We start from the raw sequence: 10,910 nt of genomic DNA on the forward strand, positions 1-10,910 counted from the left end.
AAAAAGCGCTTTCTGGCATCAAACTCAAGATGACTGAAAAGTTCTTTCTAGCATCAAACTTGAAATGGTTGGAGAATATTTTCTGGCTTCAAACTGAAAATGGTTGAAAAGCGATTTCTGGCATCAAACTCAAGATGACTGAAAAGTGCTTTCTAGCATCAAACTTAAGATGGTTGGAGTAGCCTATATTTCCTGGCTTCAAACTGAAAATGGTTGAAAAGCGCTTTCTGGCATCAAACTCACGATGACTGAAAAGTGTTTTCTAGCATGAAACTTAAGAGGGTTGGAAAGTATTTTCTGGCATCGAACTCAAGATGACTGAAAAGTGCTTTATAGCATCAACCTTAAGACGGTTGGGAAATATTTTCTGGCATCAAACTCAAGTTGGTTGAAAAACCCTTTCTGGCATCAAACTCAAGATGACTGAAAAGTGCTCCTAGCATATCAAACTTGAGATGGTTGAAAAATATTTTCTTGCATCAAACTCAAGATGGTTGAAAAGCTCTTCTGGCATCAAACTCAAGTTGACTGAAAAGTGCTTTCTAGCATCAATCTCAAGATGGTTGAAAAGTGCTTTCTGGCATCAAATTCAAGATGACTGGAAAGTGCTTTCTAGCATCAAACTTATATGGTTGGAAAATATTTTCTGGCATCAAACACAAGATGACTGAAAAGTGTTTTCTAGTATCAAACTCAAGAGGGTTGAAAAGCACTTTCTAGTATCAAACTTAAGATGGTTGAAAAGCGCATTCTGGCATCAAACATAAGATGACTTTAAAGTGCTTTCTAGCATTAAAATCAAGATGACTGAAAAGTGCTTTCGGGCAACAAACTTAAGATGGTTGAAAAGCGCATTCTGGCATCAAACTCAAGATGACAGATGAGTGCTGTCTAGTATCAAACTCAAGATGACTGAAAGGGGTTTTCTAGCATCAAACTCAAGATGACTTTAAATTGCTTGCTAGCATCAAACTCAAGATGGTTGAAAAGCACTTTCTGGCATCAAACTTAAGATGGTTGAAAAGCGCATTCTGGCAACAAACTCAAGATGACTGAAAATTGCTTTCTAGCATTAAAATCAAGATGACTAAAAAGTGCTTTCTAGTATCAAACTTAAGAGGGTTGAAAAGCACTTTCTGGCATCAAACTTATCAAACTCAAGATGGTTGAAAGGCGCATTTTGGCACCAAACTCAAGATGATTGAAAAGGGCTTTCTGGCATCAAACTCAAGTTGGTTAAAAAATATTTTCTAGAATCAAACGTCAGAAGGTTGAAAAGTGCTTTCTGGCATCAAACTTAAAGTGGACACTATTGTTGTTGAGAGGTGAATGTAAACAAGCAAATTAATATTTTGTATTATTTTGTCTGAAATACGTTACATATATTTAAGTGATTAGGATTAAATTTCTACGTCGTTTTTTAGTGATTTACAATATTCCTTTGCTTTAAGCAAGCGAATAAAAAATTTAATGGAGAATCTTTCAGACATGAAGAATTTCGTCATAACAATTGGAAAAAAATTGACAAAAGATGCAATATTTCTCAATCTTAGACTATTACATTTACCACGATCTTGAATCCACTACTGCCTACAATCATATCTATAATAAATTCAATAGATTCGGTTACAAAATTCTTAACGTTCACAAAGGCTGACAAATATCCAACTCCTTTTTCATTAAATCTATGCTAAGGATATTGTCCAAGGAAACTTTGAAATCCTTCAGTTGTTTTATTTTCTTATAACACGACTACTACAGACTATTTTAATGAGATAACAGTATTTACAGTATTTTATTATCTTTGGCATCAGCACAAATATACTAATTACGAGTCACGATATTTTACTATTGAATATCAGTCTCTCAATCTGATTTACTTATCTCAACGCTGTGTCTAGCTTAAATGAGTCATCTAAAATATTATCTCTCAATATCGTAAGTGTTTGTTTTTCTAAGTAATATACACTAATAGAAGATATATGGAATGCAGCATATTTTCTTATTGAGGTCAATACAATTATTATATGTACATATACGCCCAATCACTCCTACTTATATATACGCTTAAAAAAAAAATATATATATATATATATATATATATATATATATATATATATATATATATATATATATATATATATATATATACTGTATATTTATATATATATATATATATATATATATATATATATATATATATATATGTATTTATATATATACATATATATATACATATGTGTGTCTATGTTTTTTGCATATACAGATAATCTAAACAATTATTTCACAGTCAATTCGATCTAATGCGAAAATCTTGAATTAGAGAACCCGTCATAACGTCTCTCTCTCTCTCTCTCTCTCTCTCTCTCTCTCTCTCTCTCTCTCTCTCTCTCTCGAATAAGACGTCCTCACTCATCATCATTATTCTTCATTATACCAAAGACTGACAGAGAAATTGTATTATTGCCCCAAGTGAGACCTCCTTTTCCTTATCATTGCAGACAGCGGCGGAGCCCTTCTCCGGGGACCACGCAGAGTCATACGCCTCTGCATGTTTGGTCTCATTCTGCCCACTCTCCTCATCATAATCCCGCTGTATGTGAGATTGGTTCTCTACCCGCCTGGCCACTATCCAATGATGCCCACGGATCAGAGGGTTCTTTCCAGGCATGCGTCCAACGTTTGGTGCAAGGTAGGTCTTTGGGGGTACTTTCATGTTCTCTAATCTTAGGTAGTGCCATAGCCTATGTACCATGGCCCTCCACTGTCTTGGGGTAGAATTCTCTGGCTTGAGGGGTACACTTGGCAATGCTATTCTATCTTATTTCTCTTCCGCACGTTTTGTTTTATGTTTTTATAGTTTATATATGAAGGATTTAGTTTAATGTTGATATTGTTCTCAAAATATTTTATTCTAATTGTTCATTACATCTCTTGTAGTTTATTTCATTATTTCCTTTCATCACTGGTCTATTTTCCCATTTTGGAGCCCTTGAGTTTACAGCATTAAGCTTTTTCCCAAACCCTCCCCCTTGCTCCGGTGAGCTGGTGGTAATTTTAGATGTATACTTGTATACTTTTATTTTCTGACCTCTCTTTGGCAGCCTCTCCCCTCTCTTGGAGGGTTGGGGGCCATTTTCAAAAAGACCCTCCAACCCGTCTCCCATACCTACGTCACTGTTAACTATTCAAGATGACAATCTCACAATCACTATATATATATATATATATATATATATATATATATATATATATATATATATATATATATATATATATATATATATATATATATACTGTATATATATAATATATATAATATATATATAATATATATGTATATATATATACATATATATATGTATATATATAATATATATGTGTTCACGCACACAAACATACACACGTACTTAGTCCTGCTTTATTCCAGGCTCAATACACGAAAATGAACGGCAGCTTCACCACGTACCAAACTTCGGACACTGTGACCCTCAAGGACGGGCGAAAGAGGTACGTCATGTTGCACAACACAATGCTGAAGGACGACGTCAAGGAATACTGGGGATTCCACTTGCTGAAAGGATCCAAAGTGACCATCTCTACCTGTTCCAGGTAAGGGTCAACCGAAGTCAACCTATGGTAAAAGAAGACATCTCCCCTATATAATAAAGAGCAAGTGTCTGGATATATATATATATATATATATATATATATATATATATATATATATATATATATATATTCCTTCATTGTTACGCTCAGGGGGAGGTATTAGTCATACCATGGTAAGAGGGGCTGTCCTGAGAAATAAACTCGGAAAATATACTCACTCACAAATTGCTGAAACCGTATTGTAGTTAGGAAAGGAGAAGGGGTGGGAAGGGTTGAATCTGTGTGTGTGAGTGCGTATCTATCTAAATATTTAGACGTATTTTTGACGGCTCTGGTACACTAGCTGTCAATAAACTTTTTCTAGCCACAATTATTTCCTTAGATGCTGTATTTTTCTCTCTGAGAAAATGGCGTCATTTGGGGATTAGGATGAAATTTGCTTCTCTGGTGTTGAAAGGTAACAATTAACAAAATGTATAGGCCTACTAATGGTTTTTCAGAGTTTTTTGGGATAAAATATGTTCTCTGATGTTCAATGAAAATAATTGGAAAAAAAAAATGTATATGAAAGCAGATTTATTTCAAATGAATAAAACTTAAGGAATTGTGGTCAAACTCATTATCAAAAGCACCTTGATGTAATCATTATTCCGCATCATTGATGGCTTTATATGCAAATTGAAGGAAGTGAGAGAGAGAGAGAGAGAGAGAGAGAGAGAGAGAGAGAGAGAGAGAGAGAGTAATTTTTAGACAATGATGAGCTTATTCTACAAAAAGTATTCTGATTTTAATATATATTTCATTCACAACACCTTGAAAAATATATATAAGTTTCAGGCACGAACATCATTTAATATAAACTGAGTGATTAAAAATCTTTTTTAGAGTTTAGATATTCAAACTAATTGCTTTATAACATAATCCTATTACATAAATTATTTCAATCTTTGTAACCATAATATTACATAATTAAATATGGTCAGCAATAATAATTAATAAATGTTGTGACAACTATTAATTTTCTCTTTTTTTTTTTTACGGAAATCCATATATTTTCATACTAACTTCAGACAAGCATCTTTAAAACTAGACACACTATGAAATTAACTGTATAATAACATGTATATTTACGTATCAATCACTGTAGTATAGTATGACTTTAATACACTAAGAAATTAACCATAAAATAACATACAGTAGAGGTATCATTCACTGTAGTATAGTATAACTTTAATATCTTTATATCATGTTTGTATCATGGAACTATAGCCTCTTTTAAAACTTTACACAGGAAATTCACCATAAAAAGTGTAAATCTATGTATCATTCACTGTAGTATAGTATAACTTGAATATAATTATATTGTGTTATGAACTATACCCTTCTTTAAAACTAGGAACACTAGGTAATTAACTATTAAATAACGTGTGTATATATATATATATATATATATATATATATATATATGAATATATATATACATATATATATATATATATATGTGTGTGTGTGTGTGTGTGTGTGTAACATGTCAGTATAGTATAACTTTAATAGCTTTATATCATGTTCGTATTATGGAACTATAGCCTTTTTTTAAACTATGCAAACTAGGAAATTAACTATAAAACAGCATGTATATTTATATATCATTAACTATAATATAGTATAACTTTAACATTTTTATATCATGTTCGTCTAATAGGTCTCTTCTTTGTTTTCCACAGTCGAACTGGCGCCCAGCTGATGATATTAAGAGGAATAGAAAACTTGAAACGATGCGCCTGGATTGGAGAAGAGGATTCCATGGAGGAGGATGAGGGGGATGAGGTATCCATCTTCCCTGACATTGACAATTCAAAGCCAATTATGGAGATTGTAACCTCAACTCGGGCACCAGAGATTCACAGGGGGATGATCTCTGACAATTTACATTTGATGCAGAGTGATGAAGAAGATGCTACTTTAGCGCAGAGTGAGCAGCAGAAACCGGATGCTGACGAACAGAACATGGCAGATACTGCAGATTCACACAAAGGGCAGCAGACATCAGATGCTGCAGATTTACCAAAAAGGCAGCAGACACCAGATGCTGGGGATTTGCGCAAAGGGGAGCTGACATCAGATGTTGCGCATTACGATCAAACCGAAAATGTTTCAGATGTGTTGATGTTTGAGGATGACTCAGATGAAAGGCGTCAAAATCTACAAGACCTTTTGCAAAAGGCCATGCAGATGAGCAAAAGCAAGAAAGAAATATTGAGAATACTACACTCTGTAGGCAGAGGGGGGAGGAAGCCACTGCCGAAAAATATCAGGCAAATGATGGGTATCACGTCGGATGAAATGAATGCCAGTCCAGAAACTCCAACACCACTACCTAGAAGAAGAAGATTGAAAAATGGCAGGAAGCCCTTGAGAAAATTACAGGCGAGAACTCCTCAGTCTAGACTCACGAGATCCATAAGTCTAGACGTTGATGAAAATGAAGATGGTGCCTTTGAAAGATTTGACGATGATGACGACGACGATCGCCAAAAGAAGAAGACCATTGTGCAGCACATTTTCTATCCCGAAGGACTGAAGTTCGAGAGAGGGAAATTCAATCAGACGAACTATGGGGACAAATCAAATGAAGAGGATCAATCGTCTTACTCTAGCAGTGAGGAAGCCCTTGCTAGCTGCGAAGGCGTAATCTTGACATTACCCCTGGTTTCCTATAGAAGTTGCAGCTACCGCTGGACGGAAATGAACAAGATTACCTATGACATACCTATCTCGGGGACGTACTACTTTGTCTACTCCAGCGAGAACGAAATTGACACAAACACCATCTACCTTAACATGACTTTTGAAAAGGTGGTTTATGATACCGAGGGATCTGAATTAGTTTGTTCGAATTCAACAAGCTGCTCTGTTCCTTTGTCCTTCTGGTCGCACGAAGAAATTGTAGTTGAGGTACCACAAGGAGACAGTTGGAACCACAATTATTCTTTGGACACATTTTGTGAACCCCGTGTCGCAGTTTATCTGACTTTCTTGCTTCTGGTTCCAGTTTTGATCCTCTTCTGTGCTTTCCAGTAATTCACATGAGTTTCCAGTTCTCCATAATTCTTTTTTTTTTCCAGAAACTAGAATCATTCCTAGTACTTATACTGGTCAAATATGTTTCCAGTTAATGGAAAAAAAAGTTTAATTCTTTTATTCAAAATATCTTGGCTCTTGAACAGATCGTGTGTATGTGTTCTTCAGTAACTGGAAACTAGTTTCGTTATCTTATTTTACATATTTCAGTTTTTGTACAGATCAATTGTTTTTTCAGTAACTGGAAAAGTTTAATTATCTTATCAAATGTTTATGACATTTACAGTAATTGGAAAATTTTTGAGCCTCAGTAAGCACCTTTATTTCTTTTGAAATGTCTTTTATGGGCCTTCCAGTATCTGTAATTATTTCTAGCTCTTATACCTACAAGTAGTTCATTCTTATAACTTAAGTGCTTTACATACTCACACTTGACACAGTCTTTTTGGACTTTCCAATGACTAGAAGCCTTGCTAGTTTCCAAGTTGACTTTTAACTATGTTATTCACAAACTGGAGAAGTTACCGTTAATTATTTATTAAACCTTTTAGGTATTTTCCAGTACTTAGATGCATTCCTGATTGTTCCCAATTCAAGAAACTTGTAATACATATAGCAACAATCAAAATGGTAAGTAATTCATCAATAGTCAGACATGTGCCTTAAAATCCTCATTAAAAGTTAGATAAACAAACAATGAAAAGATAAGACGAGGATCAATACTGGTTGTTTAAAAAATGAAGCAGATCTTCATGTGTCAGCATATAGGTGGTTTGGCCTAATAAAGAAACTTGTTGCATATGCAGATGATGCTACTTATTTTAATTATATTTTAAATGCAGATGATGCTACTCTCTTTGCATCAATTCCATCTCCTGAATGTAGAACTGGGGTTTTAAAATTGCTGCATGATGCAAATTATGGGGCATGAAGTCTAATCCTAACAAAACTCAGTTGTCTGTAACAAGCAAATGTTCATAAAGATTGATCATCGTTTTATAGCACGAAGGTATCACAGATATTGCTTCTAATACAGCCAGTAATTGATATATCCAAGTCTTTATTATAGTGAGAGTATGTAAGTGTGCGTGTTTGTTAAAAATCTTTATTTTTTATAAATATATCTCATAGATATTTATGTACATGTGTTTATGTGGTAATGGTTTTCACGTCTTGTCGAAGTTAAGATAAACAGAAGACGATTTACATTGTATATATCCCATTTTATCTACGGCTTTGTGATGATGAAATAAATGTTATTAATAAGAATAATAAAACTTGAATGAACGAGTATTTTTTTTATTACTGAACCCATAATCTGTTCCAAATACATTTGTAAAATGTAATACTTTTAATGGAAAGGTAAACTGTCTTATTTATGTTAACATAGGCTGTCATACTATTTCTTGAAGATTAGCACCATTTCTTTATTGTTTCAAATGATTGAAACTAAATTCCTTGTTGATTTAAAGGTCACTCATGAATAGCAGAGGCAAGGGACAGTGACAATGTCCTAAAAACTGACCATATATCCATATGATCAGAGCCCAAGCCTCTTCTTCACCCAATATAGGACCAGGGGGGCAATTCAATGGCTACTGATGACTCAGTGCAGATAGACCTATAAGCTCCCATAAATCCTCAATCCTTACCTCATAAGGATGGTGAGGTTGCTTGAAACTATATCAACCGACATGAAATAGTATTTATCAATCTAAAAGCCAACTATTATTATCATTACTATTATTATTATTATTATTATTATTATTATTATTACAAGCTAGGTTATAACCATAGTTGGAAAAGCAAGATGCTATAAGCCAAAGAGCTCCAACAGCGAAAAATAGAAAAGTGAGGAAAGGAAAAGATGAAATAAACCACCTACTAGAGAAGTAATAAACAATCAAAATAAAATAGTTTAAGAACAATAACTACACTAAATTAGATCTATAAAAAATTAAAAAAGCGAAGAGAAATACGATAGAAAAGTGTACCCCGGATGTACCCTCAGACAAGGGAACTCAATCCAAGACAGTGGAAGGCCATGGTACAGAGGTTATGACCCCATCCAAGACCGAAGAACAATAGTTTAATTTTTGGAGTGTCCACCTAGAATAGCTGCTTACCATAGCTAAAGAGTCTCTTCTACCCTTACCAAGAGGAAAATAGCCTCTGATCAATTCCAATGCAGAAGTTAATCCCTTGAACGAAGAAGAATTATTTGGTAATTTCAGTGTTGGCGGGTGTATGGGGGCAGAGGAGAATGCGAAAAGAATAAGCCAGACTATTCGGTGTATGTGTAAGCCACGGTCCAGATATACCAGGTCAGCCAGACAGCATACCGATTTTAAGCCTCTTCTGCGCACCTACGTCATCTGAAGGGGCTTAGTGTTGGCGAGACCCATTAAGAACGTAGATCTATCACACAGTCAATGAGGTTTTCTATACTTTATCAAATTATTAAGATATCGCATTCGAAAATATACCGATATCTTAACAAAAAAAAGCAATAACATCGTCAGGAACTTCAATACCAGACTGTTTTAATTCTAAATAAAGATTTTTAAAACAATTTTTTTCCTTCCATGAGAGCTTCCCCGTGTATACCATTAAAAATCTCCCGCATTATTAACAACTGTGAAAAAACTGACCAGAAGGTGCATGTAATTCCCCCCGATTAACACATGCTATCCAAGTATCATTCCTTAGCACTTCTTCAGTCTTATTTCCTGGCTCAGGATATTTTACACAAAATTTCTTTATAATATATCCACCAATGTATTTAAGAGCTCCTTCCTCACTTACTCCCCCAATAGCTTTCTTTATATCTTTATTTGCTCTCAAAAGGCCTTCTTCCTCGTCTAAAGCATCTTTCTCTAAATAAAAATCTAAATTTCTGAATATCTGCGTTGCTAGGGATATTTCTAACTCTAAGTCCCTTTCTTTCGTGATAGATTCATCGTCTTTGACTGATTCATGAGATTTTTCAACAGTGGTGATATTACACTTTTCACTTAATATTTTAATTTCCTTTCCTAGTAACATTTTTTAGCCGAAATTTAAAGTTCACAGCATGAGGATGATCATAGTGCCCATCCATTTGCCTTAAACAACCAAAGAAATGTTCAAGGCAATCTTGATTTAGTCTTTGTGTAAGTAGGTAGTCAATACTATAAGAGCCTTTTAACATATCAAACAAAGCAATGGTAGATTTACATGATAAAATTATTCCTTTCTGAAACTTGAAAAGACTTTTTGTATTAGGATTTTTAACTCCCATAGTATTCATTACCTCGATTACCTTGAGCAGTATACCTGTTTGTTTTCTATATCAATACCAAAAGCATTGCTTTTACCAAACTCTCCATACATGGAGGAAGAATTCATTATGTCGAACCAATCATTTATTAAAAAAATAAAATCAGATGTTTGATTCCAGTTTTGACACTCCAACAGTCCCTTTTCCCATAGATATTTTAATTAGTTGGCACATGACCTAGACAGTAATTGAACTGCTAATTTAACGTGCTGTCTTTGTTGACCTGTTACAGTTGAATGCATTTCATTAATCTTATATGCAAGCCTATATTCTTTTTTGGTTTTATTAAGCATTTCCCATATGCCGTCATCTGAAATACACTCTCCAGTCCTGAGGAAAAAACCGGACTCAATAAAATTATTTCTAACTAATTTAATTAAATGTGGAACATCTGAGAAAACAAAACCTTATCTTTCTGGTTTAAAATGAATCGAGCAAACAGTAGCATTCACAACGTTAATTCTGTCTGCACGGCAACATGCATGTATCCACTGGTCTATGTATGGTTTTTCTTTTGGAAAGCGATGGTATTTTATGTTTGAGCTTTTAGTTTTATCATGTCTATTATAACAGCCAAATACTGTGCAGTTACTTGGCATTATTAGTGACGGAATGAATGAATGAATAAAATGATAATGGACACAGCGTCTCCTATTGTTTACGTTACCTCTATAGGTAGCTAACTAAGGCAACAGTCCTTTGTTTTGTTTACCCACGTGTGTGAGACGGGGAAGCTTGACGTCACAGTATGGGTGATTCACAGCTTAAGCTGCGCGTTGGCTGACCTGGTATATATAGACCTTGGTGTAGGCAAAGAAAAAATGAGTCGTAATCATAGAGAGGGATCCAATGTAGTACTGTCTGGCCAGTAAAAGGATCCGATAGCTGGTGAACTGGC

The 10,910-nt window shown here is 34.4% G+C and overlaps 1 protein-coding gene across 1 annotated transcript in view; it reads left to right on the plus strand.

Annotated features, from left to right (window-relative positions):
• LOC137627620 (uncharacterized) overlaps nucleotides 1-7,978 on the plus strand; it is a 68,487-nt gene extending 60,509 nt beyond the window's left edge. The window contains exons 2-4 of the mRNA XM_068358716.1: nucleotides 2,502-2,692; nucleotides 3,431-3,612; nucleotides 5,337-7,978. Coding sequence (XP_068214817.1) covers nucleotides 2,502-2,692; nucleotides 3,431-3,612; nucleotides 5,337-6,693 — 1,730 coding nt within the window. The 3' untranslated portion in view covers nucleotides 6,694-7,978. The remainder of the gene's footprint in view (nucleotides 1-2,501; nucleotides 2,693-3,430; nucleotides 3,613-5,336) is intronic.
• Nucleotides 7,979-10,910: the final 2,932 nt, after the last annotated feature.

This window comes from Palaemon carinicauda, chromosome 35, assembly GCF_036898095.1.
Source record: "Palaemon carinicauda isolate YSFRI2023 chromosome 35, ASM3689809v2, whole genome shotgun sequence".
Taxonomy (NCBI): Eukaryota; Metazoa; Arthropoda; class Malacostraca; order Decapoda; family Palaemonidae; genus Palaemon; species Palaemon carinicauda.